Genomic DNA, 21,871 nt, shown 5'->3' with positions numbered 1-21,871 from the left:
GACTCGGCCAACGTTGTCTACCTCATACGTTGCAGGAAAGGATGCCCCAGAGCATGGTACATTGGCGAGACCATGCAGACGCTGCGACAACGGATGAACGGACACCGCGCAACAATCGCCAAACAGGAGGGTTCCCTTCCAGTCGGGGAACACTTCAGCAGTCATGGACATTCATCCACCGACCTTCGGGTAAGCGTACCCCAAGGCGGCCTTCGAGACACACGACAACGCAAAATCGTCGAGCAGAAATTGATAGCCAAGTTCCGCACCCATGAGGACGGCCTCAACCGGGATCTTGGGTTCATGTCACGCTACACGTTACCCCACCAGCGAACAAATGTTATCTGTTTTTAATATAATGGGTCATTTGCTGGCTCTCTCTGCCTTCCGGATGTTTCTGCCTCTCTCTGTTTTTTTTCTCTGTTTTTTTTTCCCTGTTTGTTTTTTTGTTGAATGTGTATTCGGGGGTTCTGCAGGTGACACCTCTCTGTCTGAACACGGTGATTGCCTTGGCAACGGGCAGTTGCAGGGGCAGTCTGTAAACACCATGTATTGTTCTATATGTATAAATGCGTAGGCTTCAAGGAGATCCTGAAACATTTGCCTGAGGAAGGAGGAAGTCTCCGAAAGCTTGTGAATTTAAAATAAAATTGCTGGACTATAACTTGGTGTTGTAAAATTGTTTACAATTATAAAACAGAAAAGAGAGAGTAGGGGTTGAAGGTAGGTAATCAGACTGGCAAAAGGTGGGAAGTGGTGTTCCACAAGGATCGGTGCTGGGACCACTGTTATTCACCACTTACATCAACGATTTGGACTCAGGAATCAGAAGTACAATTTCAAAATTTGCGGAAGACACCAAATTGGGGGTTATGGTTACTACCGCGGAGGACGGCAACAAAATACAGGAAGACGTTAATAAACTTGCAGAATGGGCGTGTAATTGGCAAATGAATTTCAATATAGATAAGTGTGAGGTATTATATTTTGGTAGGAAGAATAAGAGTCTAAATGGGGTAGAGGAGCAGAGGGATCTGGGGGTACAGATACACAAATCACTAAAAGTAACAACGCAGATTAATAAGGTCATAAAAAAAACAAACCAAGCACTGGGGTTAATTTCTTGAGGGATAGAATTGAAAAGCAGAGAAGTTATATTAAACTTGCATAGAACCTTGGTTAGATCACACTTGGAGTACTATGAACAGTTCTAGTCTCCATATTATAAAAAGGATATAGAGGCACTGGAGAAGGTGCAAAAAAGATTTGCTAGGATGATACCAGAACTAAGAGGTTATAACTATCAGGAAAGATTGAGCAGGCTGGGGCTCTTTTCTCTAGAAAAGAGAAGACTGTGGGGTGATCTGAGATAGAGGTCTTTAATATTATGAAAGGGTTTGATAGGGTAGACATGGAGAAGATGTTTCCATTTGTGGGGGGCGACCAGAACTTGAGGCCATAAATATAAGATAGTCACTAATAAATCCAATAGGGAATTCAGGAGAAACGTCTTTACCCAAAGAGTGTTTGGAATGTGGAATTCACTTCCACAAGGAGTAGTTGAGGCGATTAGCATAGATGCATTTTAGTGGAAGCTGGATAAACGCATGAGGGAGAAAGGAATAGAATGGTATGCTGATAGGGTTAGATACTGGCAAGTAAAATTAAGGAAAACCCAAAAATGTTTTATAAATACATAAAGAGCAAGAGGATAACTAAGGATAGAGTAGGGCCTATTAAACACCAAAAAGGTAACCTATGTGTGGAGGCAGAAGATGTGGCTATGGTTCTTAATGAATATTTTGCTTCTGTCCTCACAAAAGAGGGGGACGATGCAGAGATTGTAGTTAAGGGGAAGGAGGAGTGTGAAATATTGGATGGGATGAATATAGTGAGAGAGGAAGTATTAAGGGGATTAGCATCTTTGAAAGTAGATAAATTGCCAGGCCCAGATGAAATGTATCTCAGGCTGTTAAGAGAAGTAAGGGAGGGAATAGCAGAGGCTCAGACCATCATTTTCCGATCCTCCCTGGCTACAGTCATGGTGCCGGATGATTGGAGGACTACTAACATTGTTTAAAAAGGGAGAAAGAGATAGACCGAGTAATTATAGGCCAGTCAGTCTAACCTTGGTGGCGGGAAAATTATTGGAATCAATTTTGAGGGACAGCATAAATCGTTATTTAGAAAGGCACGGGTTAATCAAGGACAGTCAGCATGGATTTGTTAAGGGAAGGTCGTGTCTGACTAACTTGATTGAATTTTTTGAGGAGGTAACAAGGAAGGTGGATGAGGGTAATGCATTTGATGTAGTGTATATGGATTTTAGCAAGGCTTTTGACAAGGTCCCAAATGGCAGACTGGTCAAAAAAGTAAAAGCCCATGGGATCCAAGGGAAAGTGACGAGTTGGATCCAAAATTGGCTCAGTGGTAGGAAGCAAAGGGTAATGGTTGATGAGTGTTTTTGCAACTGGAAGGCTGTTTCTAGTGGGGTTCTGCAAAGCTCAGTACTAGGTCCCTTTCTTTTTGTGGTATATATTAATGATTTGGACTTGAATGTGGGGGGCTTGATCAAGAAATTTGCAATGATACCAAAATTGGCCGTGTGGTTGATAGTGAGGAAGAAAGTTGTAGACTGCAGGAAGATATCAATGGACTGGTCAGGTGGGAAGAGAAATGGTAAATGAAACTCAATCCAGAGAAGTGTGAGATAAAGAATTTGGGGAGGTCAAACAAGGCAAGGGAGTACACAATAAATGGAAGGATACTGAGAGGTGTAGAGGAACAAAGGGACCTTGGAGTGCATGTCCACAGACCCCTGAAGGTAGCAGGACAGGTAGATGAGGTGGTTAAAAAGACATACAGGACACTTTCCTTTATTAGCCGAGGCATAGAAATAAGAGCAGGGAGGTTATACTGTAAAAAGCATTGGTTAGGCCACAGCTTGAGTATTGCGTACAGTTCTGGTCACCACATTACAGGAAAGATGTGATTGCACTGGAGAGGGTACAGAGGAGATTTACGAGGATGTTGCCAGGGCTGGAGAATTTTAGCTATGAGAAAAGGTTGGATAGGCTGGGGTTGTTTTCTTTGGAACAAAGGAGGCTGAGGGAGGTCTAATTGAGGTATATAAAATTATGACAGGACTAGATAGAGTGGATAGGGAGGACCTATTTCCCTTAGCAGAGGGGTCAGTGACCAGGGGGCATAGATTTAAAGTAATTGGCAGAAGGATTAGAGGGGACCTGAGGAGAAATGTTTTCACCCAGAAGGTGGTGGGGGTCTGGAACTCACTGCCTGAAAGGGTGGTAGAGGCAGAAACCCTCAACTCATTTAAAAAGTACTTGGATGTGTATTGAAGTGATGTAACCTACAGGGCTACGGACCAAGTGCTGGACAGTGGGATGAAGCTGGCGAGCTCTTTTTCAGCCGGCACGGACATAGTGGTTATGTTACTGGGCTAGTAACATAACCACTATGGGTACGGTAGCATAGTGGTTATGTTACTGGGCTAGTAATCCAGAGGCCGAGACTAAAATCCAGAGTCATGAGTTCAAATCCTGCCACGGCAGCTGGCCAATTTAAATTCAATTAATTAATTAAAAAATTCAATTAATTAAATAAAAATCTGGAATTAAAATACTAGTATCAGTAATGATGGCCATGAAACTACTGGATTGTTGTAAAAACCCATCTGGTTCACCAATGTCCTTTAGGAAAGGAAACCTGCCGTCCTGACCCGGTCTGGCCGAAATGTGACTCCAGACCCACAGCAATGTGGTTGATTCTTAATTGCCCTCCGAAATGGCCTAGCAAGCCACTCAGTTGTAAAATCTCGCTACGAAAAGTCATAATAAGAATAAAACCGGACGGACCACTAGGTACCGGACACGACAACGGCAAAGCACCAAGCCCAGTCGACCCTGCAAGGTCCTCCTTACTAACATCTGGGGACTTGTGCCAAAATTGGGAGAGCTGTCCCACAGACTAGTCAAGCAACAGCCTGACTCAGCCAACGTCCCAGACTCTTCCATCACCATCCCTGGGTATGTCCTGTCCCACCGGCAGGACAGACCCACCAGAGGTGGCAGTACAGTGATATACAGTCAGGAGGGAGTGGCCCTGGGAGTCCTCAACATTGACTCTGGACCCCATGAGATCTCATGGCATCAGGTCAAACATGGGCAAGGAAACCTCCTGCTGATTACCACCTACCGTCCTCCCTCAGCTGATGAATCAGTCCTCCTCCATGTTGAGCACCACTTGGAGGAAGCACTGAGGGTAGCAAGGGCACAAAATGTACTCTGGGTGGGGGACTTCAATGTCCATCACCAAGAGTGGCTCGGTAGCACCACTACTGACCGAGCTGGCCGAGTCCTGAAGGACACAACTGCTAGACTGGGCCTGTGGCAGGTGGTGAGCGAACCAACACGAGGGAAAAACTTACTTGACCTCGTCCTCACCAATCTACCTGTCGCAAATGCATCTGTCCATGACAGTATTGGTAGGAGTGACCACCGCACGGTCCTCGTGGAGATGAAGTCCCGTCTTCGCGCTGAGGACACCATCCAACGTGTTGCGTGGCACTACCACCGTGCTAAATGGGATAGATTCAGAATGGATCTAGCAGCTCAAAACTGGGCATCCATGAGGCGCTGTCGGCCATCAGCAGCAGCAGAATTGTATTCCAGCACAATCTGTAACCTCGTGGCCAAGCATATTCCTCACTCTACCATTACCAACAAGCCAGGGGATCAACCCTGGTTCAACGAGGAGTGTAGAAGAGCATGCCAGGAGCAGCACCAGGCGTACCTAAAAATGAGGTGCCAACCTGGTGAAGCTACAACTCAGGACTACATGCATGCTAAACAGCGGAAGCAACATGCTATAGACAGAGCTAAGCGATTCCACAACCAACGGATCAGATCAAAGCTCTGCAGTCGTGAATGGTGGTGGACATTTAAACAACTAACGGGAGGAGGAGGCTCTGCAAACATCCCCATTCTCAATGATGGCGGAGTCCAGCACGTGAGTGCAAAAGACAAGGCTGAAGCGTTTGCAACCATCTTCAGCCAGAAGTGCCGAGTGGATGATCCATCTCAGCCTCCTCCCGATATCCCCACCATCACGGAAGCCAGTCTTCGGCCAATTCGATTCACTCCACGTGATATCAAGAAACGGCTGAGTGCACTGGATACAGCAAAGGCTATGGGCCCCGACAACATCCCAGCTGTAGTGCTGAAGTCTTGTGCTCCAGAACTAGCTGCGCCTCTAGCCAAGCTGTTCCAGTACAGCTACAACACTGGCATCTACCCGACAATGTGGAAAATTGCCCAGGTATGTCCTGTCCACAAAAAGCAGGACAAATCCAATCCGGCCAATTACCGCCCCATCAGTCTACTCTCAATCATCAGCAAAGTGATGGTGATGGAAGGTGTCGTCGACAGTGCTATCAAGCGGCACTTACTCACCAATAACCTGCTCACCGATGCTCAGTTTGGGTTCCACCAGGACCACTCGGCTCCAGACCTCGTAACAGCCTTGGTCCAAACATGGACAAAAGAGCTGAATTCCAGAGGTGAGGTGAGAGTGACTGCCCTTGAGTGTGGCACCAAGGAGCCCTAGTAAAATTGAAGTCAATGGGAATCAGGGGGAAAACTCTCCAGTGGCTGGAGTCATACCTAGCACAAAGGAAGATGGTAGTGGTTGTTGGAGGCCAATCATCTCAGCCCCAGGGCATTGCTGCAGGAGTTCCTCAGGGCAGTGTCCTAGGCCCAACCATCTTCAGCTGCTTCATCAATGACCTTCCCTCCATCATAAGGTCAGAAATGGGGATGTTCGCTGATGACTGCACATTGTTCAGTTCCATTCGCAACCCCTCAGATAATGAAGCAGTCCGAGCCTGCATGCAGCAAGACCTGGACAACATCCAGGCTTGGGCTCATAAATGGCAAGTAACATTCGCGCCAGATAAGTGCCAGGCAATGACCATCTCCAACAAGAGAGAGTCGAACCACCTCCCCTTGACATTCAACGGCATTACCATCGCCGAATCCCCCACCATCAACATCCTGGGGGTCACCATTGACCAGAAACTTAACTGGACCAGCCATATAAATACTGTGGCTACGAGAGCAGGTCAGAGGCTGGGTATTCTGCGGCGAGTGACTCACCTCCTGACTCCCCAAAGCCTTTCCACCATCTGCAAGGCACAAGTCAGGAGTGTGATGGAATACTCTCCACTTGCCTGGATGAGTGCAGCTCCAACAACACTCAAGAAGCTCGACACCATCCAAGATAAAGCAGCCCGCTTGATTGGCACCCCATCCACCACCCTAAACATTCACTCCCTTCACCACTGGCGCACTGTGGCTGCAGTGTGCACCATCCACAGGATGCACTGCAGCAACTTGCCAAGGCTTCTTCGACAGCACCTCCCAAACCCGCGACCTCTACCACCTAGAAGGACAAGAGCAGCAGGCGCATGGGAACAACACCACCTGCACGTTCCCCTCCAAGTCACACACCATCCCGACTTGGAAATATATCGCCGTTCCTTCATTGTCGCTGGGTCAAAATCCTGGAACTCCCTTCCTAACAGCACTGTGGGAGAACCGTCACCACACGGACTGCAGCGGTTCAAGAAGGCGGCTCACCACCATCTTCTCGAGGGCAATTAGGGATGGGCAATAAATGCTGGCCTTGCCAGCGACGCCCACATCCCGTGAACGAATAAAAAAAAAACATGATGGGCCGAATGGCCTCCTTCTGTGCCGTAACTTTCTATGATTCTACGAAGTAGGGAGGGAGGAGGCTTGTGTGGAGCATAAAAACACTGGCATGGACCTGTTGGGCCAAAAGGCCTGTTTCTGTGCTGTACATTCTATGTAATTCTATGTGTACTGCTGCCCCGCCTTCCTCAGGTTTTAGATTACTGAGTCTGCCACAAAGGATTCACTCAATTGCAGTATTCCATCTGTGTCGTCAAGCCAATATGACCCTAACCAGGACAGCATTTACGGCCATGAAATTAGGAGTGCCAGATAGAAATGTCTCACACAGTGTCCTCATGTATTAAAACATCCTAAAAGAAAAAAAGCTAGAATTATGGAACTCTAAGGTAAAAATTCTTGGTCTTTTACTTTTTGCTATAACTTCTAGGTATGCTTTGAAGCTTTGGAGATGATTCTGTGTTGTGTTGGTTGAGTATCCTAGGAAATCTGGCATGAAGCCATGTTGTGATGTAACAAAAGCACCTTTCGTAGCCTTCATCAATTTCACACATATTTTAAATCCTGTGGTGAGGATCCTCTAATGAGTTACATCAATCATGTGGGTGGGTGTTGAAATTCCCAAAGTATCATCTAAAGCACAAATCAAACTTCACGAATTTGATAAAAATGCAAGAAAGGCCACTACAGTGTTAAAATACTACGATGAGAAAGCAAATAAATTGTGCATTACCAAACTGTGCACAAAGCACAACTGGAGTATATGAGGAATGTTTTTGCCATTCTGAGGACTGGACCTTTATATTGCACAGGAGTGGCTGGGGAAGAAAAAGGAAATCACACAGATGCGGTTCTGATGTTATTTCATCACCAATATCAAAAACATTTTAAAGGACTATTGTTTCTCATTTTTTTCTCCAAATAAAACAAAGTTGTTCACAGGAAACCCATCAGTATGTGTGGGATGCTGAGAAGAAGAAAATATTCTATTTTATTTTAGTTCAATAATGATAAGAATTAGAGTTAAATGCCTCAAACAGAAGCAATCACCTGGAATAAATGGTACCTAGCAATGTAAATCAATGTGAGCAAATATATCACACATTGTGCTTGCATAAATTAAACCAACATGCTTGTCTACAGGATTTGTGCTAGCTGTGATCTGGGTTATTTTTGCAGTTGAATGTGTAATTTATTTACAGATGGCTCGTAAGATCCAACTTTCCAGGGTAACTGATTAAGTTGATAATTGTGTATGGAGAATTGAGTACATGTTGCAGCCACAAATAAGTCTCATGTACAATAGCAATGGTATGGTCGACCTTGTCAAAGGCTGCAGGGAGGTCAAGGAGGACAAGGAGAGATACTGCACTATGACCACAGTCACAGAGGATGTAATTTGTGACTTTGGATAAGACCATTTCAGTGACATGGCAGGGATGAAATCTGATTGGAGAGATTCAAACATGGAGTTGCAGGAAAGGTGGAAATGGATTTGGGAGGTTACAACACATTTAAGAACTTTGGAGAGGACAAAGAGATTGGAGATAGTTGATGTCCAAGGAAATTGAGGTAGGAGGCTTGGAACATCCCTTCTCATTTAAATGGCTTTGATTGGCCTCTGCCTACTGCAAATGCAGGCTCACTTCTAACTCCACAAGGAAACCCCAAAAATTCTAGGACAACATAAAAAGGGCAGAAACCAGATTTCCATCCCTGTTTCCTGATCTTTGTGCCTGAGAAAATAGACATTCTCTGAGGGCAGAAAAAGCGGCCCTCCGAAGATCTCTTATGGGACTGCTACACCCACTGCAAGTAAATAAAAACTTTAGAACCAATACTAAACAGTCAACACTCCTTTAAGAAGCAAACTTCCAAAAGCAAATCCCAGTAGCTCCTATTTCAAATGGGTGAGTAGCACTAATGGAGTAAACAAGTGAAAAACATTTCTGAGTTTGGCATCAGATCAATTTGCATGAGATTGCCTTAAACTAGGAGCTGTAATGAAGCACTTGCACACTCATTGTGAGCCCGCCAAGAATTAGAAAGTTTGTCTCACTGAATTCAGAATCTTGCCAATTGGGCATTCTGGTCTGCTCATCTAATTCAATGGAATACGCTCCTGGAATACATGGAGGGTGTGCTCACCATTGCTGAATCTCTCCTGTTATCCACATATTCATAGAATAACTTATTTTCAGTTATAATGAAGTAATGGACAGGGATGATGAGGGTAGCGCGGTTGATGTTGTGTATATGGACTTTCAAAAGGCATTTGATAAAGAACTACAAAATAAACTTGTTAGCAAAATTGAAGCCCATGGGATTAAAGGGGCAGTGGAAGCGGGGATACGAAATTGGCTAAGGGACAGAAAGCAGAGAGTAGTGGTGAATGGTTGTTTTTCAGACTGGAGGGAAGTTTACAGTGGTGTTCCCCAGGGGTCGGTATTAGGACCACTGCTCTTTTTGATATATATTAATGACCTGGACTTGGGTGTACAAGGAATAATTTCAAAGTTTGCAGATGACACGAAACTCGGAAATGTAGTAACAGTGAGGAGGATAATAATAGACTTCAGGAGGACATAGACAGACTGGTAAAATGGGCAGGCACATGGCAGATGAAATTTAATGCATAGAAGTGTGAACTCATTCATTTTGGTTGGAAGAATGAGGAGAGGCAATATAAACTAAATGGTACAATTTTAAAAGCGGTGCAGGAACAGCGAGACCTGGGGGTATATGTACACAAATCTTTGAAGATGGCTGGACAAGTTGAGAAGGCTGTTAAAAAGGCATACGGGATCCTTGGCTTTATAAATAGATGCTTGGAGTACAAAAGCAAGAAAGTTATACTAAACCTTTATAAAACACTTGCCTGAGGAAGGAGAAAATCTCCGAAAGCTTGTGAATTTAAAATAAAATTGCTGGACTATAACTTGGTGTTGTAAAATTGTTTACAATTTATAAAACACTGGTTAGGCCTCAGCTGGAGTACTGTGTTCAAATCTGGGCACCAAACTTTAGGAAGGATGTTAGGGCCTTAGAGAGGGTGCAGAAGAGATTTACTAGAATTGCACCAGGGATGAGGGACATCAGTTATGTGGAGAGATTGGAGAAGCTGGGGCTGTTTCCCTTGGAGCAGAGAAGGTTAAGGGGAGATTTGACAGAGGTGCCCAAAATCATGAATGGTTTTGAGAGTAAATAAGGATAAACTGTTTACAGTGGCAGAAGAGTCTGTAACAGAGGACACAGATTTAAGGTAATTGGCAAAAGAAGCATAAGCGACATAAGGAAAAAAATTTTTTTGCACTGCGAGTTGTTATGATCTGGAATACACTGCCTGAAAGGATGGTGGAAACAGATTCAATAGTAGCTTTCAAAAGAGAATTGGATAAATTTGCAGGGCTATGGGGAAAGAGCATGGGAGTGGGACTAATTCGAAGGCTCTTTCAAAGAGCCGGCACAGGCACAATGAGCCAAATAGCCTTTTTTTTATTATTCGTTCATGGGATGTGGGCGTCGCTGGCGAGGCCGGCATTTATTGCCCATCCCTAATTGCCCTTGAGAAGGTGGTGGTGAGCCGCCTTCTTGAATCGCTGCAGTCCGTGTGGTGAAGGTTCTCCCACAGTGCTGTTAAGAAGGGAATTCCAGGATTTTGACCCAGCGACGATGAAGGAACGGCGATATATTTCCAAGTCGGGATGGTGTGTGACTTGGAGGGGAACGTGCAGGTGGTGTTGTTCCCATGTGCCTGCTGCTCTTGTCCTTCTAGGTGGTAGAGGTCGCGGGTTTGGGAGGTGCTGTCGAAGAAGCCTTGGCGAGTTGCTGAAGTGCACCCTGTGGATGGTACACACTGCAGCCACTGTGCGCAGGTGGTGAAGGGAGTGAATGTTTAGGGTGGTGGATGGGGTGCCAATCAAGCGGGCTGCTTTGTCCTGGATGGTGTCGAGCTTCTTGAGTGTTGTTGGAGCTGCACTCATCCAGGTAAGCGGAGAGTATTCCATCACACTCCTGACTTGTGCCTTGTAGATGGTGGAAAGGCTCTGGGGAGTCAGGAGGTGAGTCAATCATCGCAGAATACCCAGCCTCTGACCTGCTCTTGTAGCCACAGTATTTATATGGCTGTTCCAGTTAAGTTTCTGGTCAATGGTGACCCCCAGGATGTTGATGGTGGGGGATTCGGCAATGGTAATGCCGTTGAATATCAAGGGGAGGTGGTTAGACTCTCTCTTGTTGGTGATGGTCGTTGCCTGGCACTTGTGTGGTGCGAATGTTACTTGCCACTTATGAGCCCAAGCCTGGATGTTGTCCAGGTCTTGCTGCATGCGGGCTCGGAGTGCTTCATTATCTGAGGGGTTGCGAATGGAACTGAACACTGTGCAATCATCAGCGAGCATCCCCATTTCTGACCTTATGATGGAGGGAAGGTCATTGATCAAGCAGCTGAAGATGGTTGGGCCTAGGACACTGCCTTAAAGAACTCCTGCAGCAATGTCCAGGGACTGAGATGTTTGGCCAACAACAACCACTACCATCTTCCTTTGTGCTAGGTATGACTCCAGCCACTGGAGAGTTTTCCCCCTGATTCCCATTGACTTCAATTTTGCTGGGGGTCCTTGGTGCCACACTCGGTCAAATGCTGCCTTGATGTCAAGGGCAGTCACTCTCACCTCACCTCTGGAATTCAGCTCTTTTGTCCATGTTTGGACCAACGCTGTAATGAGGTCTGGAGCCGAGTGGTCCTGGCGAAACCCAAACTGAGCATCGGTGAGCAGGTTATTGGTGAGTAAGTGCCGCTTGATAGCACTGTTGACAATACCTTCCATTTCTTTGCTGATGATTGAGAGTAGACTGATGGGGCGGTAATTGGCCGGATTGGATTTGTCCTGCTTTTTGTGGACAGGACATACCTGGGCAATTTTCCACATTGTCGGGTAGATGCCAGTGTCGTAGCTGTACTGGAACAGCTTGGCTAGAGGCGCAGCTAGTTCTGGAGCACAAGTCTTCAGCACTACAGCCGGGATATTGTCGGGGCCCATAGCCTTTGCTGTATCCAGTGCACTCAGCCGTTTCTTGATATCACGTAGAGTGAATTGAATTGGCTGAAGACTGGCTTCTGTGATGGTGGGGATATCGGGAAGCAGCCGAGATGGATCATCCACTCTTCTTCTGTGCTTTATCATTCTGTGATTCTATAATATTTACTATTTTCCCTAAAAACACATAAGCATCTACGAGTGTGAAACAGGCACCCTGTAAAAACAGTTAATGATACATTTATTAACTGTTCCTGTGCTGTCAAACTGCTTGTCTGACGTCCAGGCCCCATTTTTAACCCAACTCACCCAGCAGGAATGGGGCAAGTGAGTGGTTTAAATTGTGAAAATCGACTTACTGCCCCATTCCCACCGGAAACCTGCTGACTGCCGTTTTAACTCTGCAGCTGATTCAGGTCGCTAACACACCCGCCAGACATTGGCAGGTGCCTCATTAATATATTCAAAATTGGGGTCCTTTAATGCCATGAGGTCAACGTCATTTACCTGAGCAGGTTAGAAGCCTCACCCAGCGGCAAACCTGCTGGGTAAAACCTAGCAGGATTGACTTTAAAAATGACTGACATGGCTGGAAGCTGCATTTAAAGGGTCACTCCCTTGCATGCACTCAAGTCATTCGGATCTGTGTGCCATTGTGAGCAGTATATTTTCAACCCAGTTCAGAGTAAGCCAGTTTGCTTTTTTCTACTTTTTTTCCCTTACCTACCCTCATTAAGCGCTCATTACTTATCATGGATACTGTTTTTGCTTTACTCCTTTGGATGAATGAACAATTGAAGGAGGAGGAGCAGCAGCAGCAGCAACCTCAACAACCAAGCAGACGTGTTAGAAGATAGCAGATGAGGTGGGCTATTCATAGAAGGCATTACCCAGCCCACAGGTCTATAGGCCAAGAGTTACTTCCTTGGATATTTCTGAGCAGCAGTGCATGATGAAGCTGTGCTTCACCAGGCAGGCTGTTGCTGACCTATGCAGCTGTCAAAGTCACCACTGCCCTTAACTTTAACATTTACCTGAGGAAGGAGGAAGCCTCCGAAAGCTTGTGAATTTAAAATAAAATTGCTGGACTATAACTTGGTGTTGTAAAATTGTTTACAATTGTCAACCCCAGTCCATCACCGGCATCTCCACATCATAACTTTATTGCCACAGGTTCCTTCCACAGGATGCTACATCACCCACATCTCCCAGTCTGCAGTGCACGGCTGCATCAAGCAGATCATAAATGCCCTCTTTGCTAGAGCAAACCAGTATATTACCTTCCTAATGGGTGCCAATAGCCAGAATGAGAGCGCTCTGGGATTTGCAGCAGTGGCCAGCTTCCCTTGTATCCAGAGCATAATAGACTGCATTCACGTAGCTATCAGCGCACCGGAAGACGAGCAAGTAGTTTTTGTCAACAGGAAGGGTTTCTACTCCATCAATGTTCAACTGGTGTGTGATCACTGCAGAAGAATGAGGCAAATCAGTGCCAGTTTCACTGGTAGCTGCCACAATGTCTTCATTCTGCGACACTTATTCATCCCCAAGTTTTCCACCCATCCAGGAGCACTGATGTTTTTTGTTGACAAACACTGACTGCCCATATCAAACACAGGTGATTAGCACAATGTTTGCACAATAAATAGTCAGAGCTGTGAATGTGGGTTGTAAAGTTGAACATGTAGTTGCATTTTGCTAAATTGCCATTAGCGTTGGGAAGAATGTTCATAAAGTATCATTTGTTTGGAGATTTACATTTGGTCAGTTGCTGTCCTCAGGGGATAGTGTGAGTTGAGCAGAGTCTTTGAAATGGCAAATTGGAGAAGTTCTTTGAAGGGAATGGGCTCAATAGGCCAGAGGGCTTTTTCTCTTTCCACATTTGGTTAAGTTTGTAAAAATTGCACCCACAGCCTTTGGCAATCTAGCAGTATCAGATTGAAAGTAAGCAGATGTGCCTGATAATTTTTTTCAAATAAGTGTAACTTGATAGATCCATAAATACATTAGACAGACTGGAGCCAGCAAAATCAAAACTTAAAAGGTAACAGTAGCTTAGATAGCAAGTTCCCACAGCTATTGGGTAACCAGAATCTATTGTGCACCAGTTCCATCAGGAATCACAGCACCCAACCCCTTCCCAATGTGACAACAGCTTGTTTATCCACCTGGACATGGGCAATGCTTTCATTTAAAATAGAAAAGCTAGATATTTGGATATAGTTAGCAAGAACAGCTTGAAAACTATGAGCTTCACAAAAACTCAGAGACTATGCTCATTATTTTCTCCCCAATTAAACAGTGGGAATTGGGTTACATTGAAAACAAGTTATTTGTGCCAAATCACACTAGTCACATTTCAAGCTTAATTTACTTGTGTGAAATATAAAATAGCCTAGTTCTGTGGAATAATTTTCATTAGCAAACAAGACATCTCTTTGCTTAAAATTTTTTACATATAATCAATGAAGGTACATATGCATTTTCAGAATTTAGTATTAGTCTTTTCAAAAATTCTCTAATAATTCATACAGCTATGCTAAATTATGTCTTATATACAGCTTTGTGTAATTATGCACCTTAGTTTGCACTACCTCTTCAAAAATTATTAATTTCAGAAATAACACCTGACTTCATTATTTTTTACAACATTAATCAACACTATCTGCAAAAGGCTTGAAACACAAATGTAAACAAGGAGCGTTAAAACACTTGCTGTGTTTGATCAATGTGCTAATCTCCCTAGTAGTCTTTACAGTGCGATGAAATTTAGCCACTTTATATCTGCCATTACCAACCAGGTTCAAATAAAACCAGTATCCCTGCTTTTAATCACAGCAAGATTAAGGTTTCATTAAAATTGACATTTTAAATGGATTGGAAATGAGGAAGCAGATGATGAGAGTAAGAAATGCACTTCTGACAATTTTCTGTCTGCAGTGAAGCATTTAATTAAGCAATTGCTGCACATTTGTACAGGATGCATTTAAAATAATAAAAAATGTGGGAAGGCAGTTTCAATGTAACTCTTTGTAACACCGTCTTTCTCCAATATAAAAGTAACATGAAAATTCATACTCCATCAGTGGGAACTGCTCCCAATTTTGTTTTGGCTTTAGTGGCCCCAATCATACAGGCACTTCCAAAGCCTGACCTCAGCTTATTTGTTTGGTGGTGACATTATAACACATGTCACACAAAACAATTTAGTTGATTTTTTATATCTTTAAAATTATTTCAAATGTTATCCCCAGGATAACATGGAAGCTCAGACGGCTGCCATCTTGGCTGTGGGGGCCACTGTTCAATGGGGCTTCCAGGGCGTCACATTACTCCAGCACTCTGTTCTCCAGCTCAGCACTAGGATTTCTGATGCACTGCCTCAGGACAGTGGCTTGGCTCCATGGGAGAGGCACCTGCTGTCCTCTCTCAGGATGACAGCCTGCCTGCTCCCCACCAGCCTCTCCGCCAGTTCCCATGCTGGTGCCATTCAGCCAGCTGGTCCAAATTGCTGCGGCCCATGCCGAGATGCTGTAGGCTGCAACCGGGCCTTCTAGGCCCAGAGTTGCTCGAGGTCATCCTCCAAGGCTGTTTGAAGTGTCCTCAATGGTAGCTCAGCAACCTTCCACCTCCCAAGCTGTAGCCATTGGGGAAGCAACTCATAGGTGCACTAGGATAGGAAAATGAGCACACAAGACAGGCATTAAGAGCTTACACAAGGATGATTAGTCCTTTTTTTTGTCAATACAGACATAATTAATTTGATAAATTTGTTTTTTGATCTGAATTTGGTATTGATATTTGTCTTTGTAGTGAAATGAGAGCAAGACCAATAAATTTGGAGTGAAGGAAGGGTGATGGTTGTAAGAAAATAGTAGTAAGGATTGTGGGTGTGTTGGTGAATGGGGAATGGAAGGGCTGATTTACTTGAAGTGATCCTCGAAGAGTTTGTCTCTGAGAGCTTGGGCAGATAGGAAATCTGGTAGTCACCGCCACTCCTCCTCCACTTCCTCTCTGCTTCCTCCTCATTCTCCTCTTCCTGCTCCTCCTCCCTTACTTGTTCCTGCCTAGATGGTGGTAAAGGCTGGTCCCTCATGCTGGCAAAGTTGTGGAGCATGTAGCAGACAATGACAAATCTGGAAACCTGCTCAAGAGTGTACTGCAAAGATTTTCTACAACGGCCCAGGTAGCGGAAGCGTTTCTTGAGCATGCCAATTGTTTGCTCAATGATGTTCCTTGTAGCAGCACAGCCCTAGTCATAGGCATGCTCTGCAGCTGTGCAGGACTTTCTGACTGGAATCATGAGTCATGTCCTGAGGGGATATCCTTTGTCGCCCAATAGCCAGCCTGTAACTTGGCGGCCTGGTTGGAATAAAGGCGGTACAGAGCACTGACACAGATGAAAGAGTCATGACTGCTGAAGAGATAGTGTGCACAAACCTTCATGATGCACTGCCTGTGGTTGCAAACCAGCTCTACGTTGAGGGAGTGGAACCCCTTTCGATTGATAAATATATGGCCGCTGACAGAGAGTATGCAAGGTAATGTATGTGCAGTCAATGGCACCCTGCACCCTGGGGAAGCCTGCATGCAAGCAAAACCTAGTGTTCTCTCGTCCTGTTTCACTCTGTCAATAGAGAAGGAGGTGTAGGTGTTTCTCCTGGTGTAAAATACATCAATGTACTGTGAACTGTGAGATGCCGTTGATATTACCTGTTGCAGCCTGAAATGAACCCGTGGCATAAAAGTTGAGGGCCATGGTGATCTGGCTGCCTTTAAGTGATGTCAGAGACACCCGATTTCTCGCACTCACCACTCCCCCGCCCAAACAGGCACGCAGCCAATAGGCCATGCAGGTAGCGCTGGCTGCATACCTGAACTATTATAATGAGCTGCCAGCACCAATTTCACGTGATCCTTGCGCTCGTGTGAACAGTCATGTGGAGCTAGCACCCTGTCCCTGATTGCTGGTTTTCGGGCATGATCGAATGTCTGGGCCTTCAGGTCTGCACTTGGCTTATACAACCACTGTTATTTACTATATAAAAGTTAGGCAATCCTACTCCTTTAAGGAAAATCTTAGAGACAAATAATTTGTCATAACATATGCAGTCTAAAGTATGTTCTAATTAAAATCCTTCTATCTTCTAAGCAGTTTAATGTGCAAGGTTCACAGTCCAGCAGGTTTGTGAAAGCATTGCTTCAAGCATGTCAAGTATGCTTGTAACATTTTCGACATCTAAATCAGTGCACTTCTGCATCAAAAATAGCAGCATTGTGAATAAAGAAATGTTTAATGGATCTATGTATTTGTATTTTTCTACTTTTGCAGCTGGTATATAATGCAAGTGACACAATTTAGAAAGCTGTAAAGATACTTTTTTGTAATCAAACAGCTACTGGTATATTGTGTACAGTTAAGTCATGCGTCAATGTGAATACAGCTGATTCACACATGAATGTGCAGGCTTTGGGGCTAACAATCACATCTGAGATCAGAAACATGAAATATATTCGTACACCCTACTAATTAGCATAGTAAATATTTACTAAATTATATTTCATTGCTATTTAGCATAATAGATAGTTGAATACAATGTTTACAGTCAACTGATTAAAATGCATTCCATCACCTAACTACCTGCTATTATTCATATCATAGAATCATAGCATGATACAACACAAAAGGAGCCAATTCAGCACATCATGCCTGTGCTGGCTCTTTGTAAGAGCTATCCAATTAGTCCCACTGCCTTGCTCTTTCCCCATAGCCGTGCAAAATGTTCCCCTTCAAGTATTTATCCAATTCCCTTTTGAAAGGTGCTATTGAATCTGCTTCTACCACCCTTTTAGGCAGTGCATTCCAGATTATAACAACTCACTGTGTAAAGCATTTTTTCCACGTCGCCTCTGGTTCTTTTGCCAATTACCGTAAATCTGTGTCCTCTGGATACATACCCTTCTGTCACTGGAAATAGTTTCTCCTTATTTTCTCTATCAAAACCCTTCATGATTTTGAAAACCTCTGTCAAATCTCCCTTGAACCTTCTCTGTTCTAAGGAGAACCACTCTAGCTTCTCCAGTCTCTCCACATAACTGAAGTCCCTCACCCCTGGTAAATCTCTACTTCACCCTCTCTAAGGCCTTGACATCCTTCCCAAAATGTGATGCCCAGAATTGGACACAATACACCAGCTGGGCCTAACCAGTGTTTCTCAAGGTTTAGCATGACTTCCTTGCTTTTATACCCTATGCCTCTATTTAAAAAGTCGTGGATCCCGTATGAGTTTTTGAATAGTCTTCTCAACTTGTCCTGCCACCTTCAAAGATTTGTGTACATAATACACCCTCAGGTCTCTCTGTTCCTGCAATCCTTTTAAAATTGTACCATTTAGCTAATATTGCCTCTCCTCGTTATTCCTACCAAAATGTACTACATGCATTAAATTTCATCTGCTGTGTGTCTTCCCATTTCACCAATCTGTCTATGTCCTCCTGAAGTCTATTATCCTCCTTATTGTTTACTACCTTTCCGAGTTTCGTGTCATCAGCAAACTTTGAAATTATACACTCTATACCCAAGTCCAGGTCATTTATATATATCAAAAAGAGCAGTGGTCCTAAAACCAACCCCTGGGGAACATCACTGTATACCTCCCTCCAGTCTGAAAAACAACCGTTCACCACTGCTTCTGTCCCTTAGCCAATTTCATATCCATGCTGCCACTGACCCTTTAATCCCATGGGCTTCAATTTTGCTAACAAATCTATTATGTGGTATATTATCAAATACCTTTTGAAAGTCGATATACACAACATCAACCTCACTACCCTCATCAACCCTCTCTGTTACTTCATCAAAGTACTCAGTCAAGTTAGTCAAACACGATTTGCCTTTAACAAATTCATGCTGGCTTTCATTTATTAACCCATACTTTTCCAAGTGCCAATTAATTTTCTCCCAGATTAATGTCTCTAAAAGTTCATCCACCACCGATGTTGGACTGACTGGCCTATAATTGTCAGGTTTATCCCTCTCCCCTTTTTGAATGGGGTGTAACGTGCAATCCTCCAGTTCTCTGACACCACTCCCATATCTAGTGTGGATTGGAAGATTGTGGCCACAGCCTCCGCAATTTCTACCCTTACTTCCCTCAGCAAACTAGGATGCATCCCATCTGGACTGGGTGACTTTTCTACTTTGAGCACTGCCAATCTTTTAAGTACCTCCTCTATCTATTTTGATCCTATCTAATATTGGTAGTACCTCCTCCTTTATTGTGACATTGGCAGGACCCTCTTCTTTCATGAAGACAGATGCAAAGTACTCATTTAGTACCTCAGCCATGCCCTCTGCCTCCACCAGAAGATCTTCTTTTTGGTCCTTAATTGGCCCCACCCTTCCTCTGACTAACTTTTTACTATTTATATGTTTATAAAAGACTTTTGGGTTCCCTTTTATGTTAGCCGCTAATCTATTCTCATATTCTCTCTTTACCCATCTTATTTCCTTTTTCAGTTCTCCTCTGTACTTTCTGTTATTGGCATGGTTCTCTACCGTATTATGAACCTGACAATTGTCATAAGCCTTCTTTTTCTGTTCCATTTTAATCTTTATATCTTTATTCATCCAGGGAGATCCAACGTTGGATGCCCTTCCTTTCCCCCTCGTGGGAATGTGACTGGTCTGTACCCGAACTATCTCCAATTTGAAGGCCTCCCATTGCTCAATTTTTGTTTTGCCTGCCAATCTTTGATTCCAATCCATCTGGGCCAGATCCCCTTGCGACTCACTGAAATTAGCCCTCCTCCAGTTAAGTATTTTCATGGCTAAACATTTTTTATCCTTTTCTATAACTACTCTAAACCTGATGATATTATGTTTCCCAAATGTTCCCCCACTAAAACATGCTCCAGTTGCCCCACTTCATTCCCTAGAACTAGATCCAACACGGTTTCCTTCCTTGTTGGGCTGGAAACATACTGATCAAGAAAAAAATCTCGTGCCAGACCACAAATTACTAGATTTATTGAATTCAATTTCACAGCTTTCCTTGGTGGGATTGAATCATGACCCCTGGGTTGCTGGTCCAATATCGTAACCATTATATCAACATAACCTTCTAAATAATTTAGCTTAGAATAAATTGGCAGCAAGCCAAACAACCATGTAATTAGTTATTTCAAAATCCTAAGTAATAAGCAAAATCTGTAAAGAGATCATGAAAATAATCTGCAATGTGCTGAAACAACATCATATATTGCAGAAAAACAATCTGTACTGCACATTTGCTATAGTGTATGCAAAATAAGTCCGTGCATTCAATGCATCAGCAGTAATCCAAAATCTGTGAAATGAGTCATCACAGACTTGCTGCAGGGCAGGATGCACTGTATAAAACATAGTAGAGTAATCTGAACACTTGTGATCGCTATCACCGGGCAGCCTACCATTGTCAGGCGCTACCCTGCACTTCACACTTGTAGTCAAACTATTGTTCATATTAACATATAAGCTTGGAAATTACTGTCAGTGAAGTCATTATCAGAACATTAACTCATTCATATCAAATCCTTCTCACCTGCAATTTAATGGATGCATTAACTGATTTTGTGAAGAAAGGAATTTGATACAAACACATTAAACATTCCGATAATATCATCACACAGTAGTTTCCAGGCTCTTCTCTCCAGTAACTTGTTTTTTCTGATAGTTATTATGGAAAATATTTCTCTCTGGAAGCAAACAAGTAAACACTTGTACTATGTAGAAACAAATTGTCTGCTTTCCTAAATAAATTAAACCTCCAGCAAAACCTAGTTCCAGACATTAGGGGATTGTTTTGCCATCTGCTGATTTTTCCAAGGCTATCACTAAGCAAGAACAACTCCAAATTAACGATAATTTTCAGTTATACTGATCGATCTATTGCTGTAATTCATTTCAGATAGGGTAAATCGTACAAATTTGTATTTGTTTTTATTTGTTTGTTTATCTTAAGAAGGATGAGCAAAAATATTTGAAATAGTGTGGCATTATTCTTTTGGGGAGGAAGGTGTAATTTTCTAAACCTAGAATTTATTATGTTTTTGTGACATTTTTCTCCCATTGAGTTAAAAAGTTCTAATATTTCTGATCTTTAAAATAATGGTGTAAGCACCTTGTCAATTTCAGAAATGTATTTTCTATTAGTATCACTGAATTATTTTAAATAAATATTGGTGTCAATTTTATGAATACATGCTCCTGATGTGGGAGCACATAAGGTAAATTGTGGGTGGCTATCCATGATTTTCTGTCCATGAAAACAAATGGATGGAAAATCATGGAGAGTCCCACAATTTACCCACATCCACTTCCAGTAGGCAAGGTGACATGTTGAAAGCATGCATTTGGAAAACAGACCCTATAAACTTCAAATCAACTAAAAACCGTGACATACAATTTTGTTTAATGCGGTAGCCTAATAATATCTGACCCACACTGTGTTCAAGTGTGGCATCCCCACTGGGAGAGCGCAGTTGTGAAATTATCACATTGTTTGTAAAAAGGAAGTGTGTTTTATTGTCATTAAATGCTCAAAAGAAAATGGTCGAAATATTAAATGCTTCATGAAACGATAATTGTGCTGATAGATAAAACCTTGTCAGAATAACCTAACACACAAAATGGTCATTATGGATTTCACAGTTTAGGTCCAAAGGGAAATATCACAAACAAATATAGCTGCCTATTAATCAACTCCCGTTTGATTCTACTCTTAGTGGCATGATAGGTTGCTGCGATCACACGTTGGTAGCAGTTGAGATTGGTCAGCAGTCTATTAATTGTAACATATAATTTGGTGACATTTCAAGTAATAGTCATGTAAGCCACATGGTATGTGGTAAAATAAAGGAAAAACAGTCTAACCAAGGAGAATTATGTTTAAACTTGTTACCTCCTGGTTAGCAGCTGCCAATTCCTCTTCCAGTGTGGATACCCTCTCCAGAGCAATTCGCAGACGTTCCCTCACCTTCAGACAAAACACAGACAAAAACAAATACAGATTTGTATAAATTGTAGGCACGTTTTTGTGCAAGTGCATCATGGTGCTACTT

At 43.3% G+C, this 21,871-nt stretch overlaps 1 protein-coding gene across 1 annotated transcript in view; it reads right to left on the bottom strand.

Moving 5' to 3' along the window:
• ppfia2 (PTPRF interacting protein alpha 2) overlaps window positions 1–21,871 on the bottom strand; it is a 413,910-nt gene that overhangs the window by 198,254 nt on the left and 193,785 nt on the right. The window contains exon 4 of the mRNA XM_067999463.1: window positions 21,712–21,786. Coding sequence (XP_067855564.1) covers window positions 21,712–21,786 — 75 coding nt within the window. The remainder of the gene's footprint in view (window positions 1–21,711; window positions 21,787–21,871) is intronic.

This window comes from Heptranchias perlo, chromosome 18, assembly GCF_035084215.1.
Source record: "Heptranchias perlo isolate sHepPer1 chromosome 18, sHepPer1.hap1, whole genome shotgun sequence".
NCBI lineage: Eukaryota > Metazoa > Chordata > Chondrichthyes > Hexanchiformes > Hexanchidae > Heptranchias > Heptranchias perlo.
The sequence above is the reverse complement of the archived record's forward strand: the minus strand, read 5'-3'. Positions and strand labels throughout refer to the sequence as shown.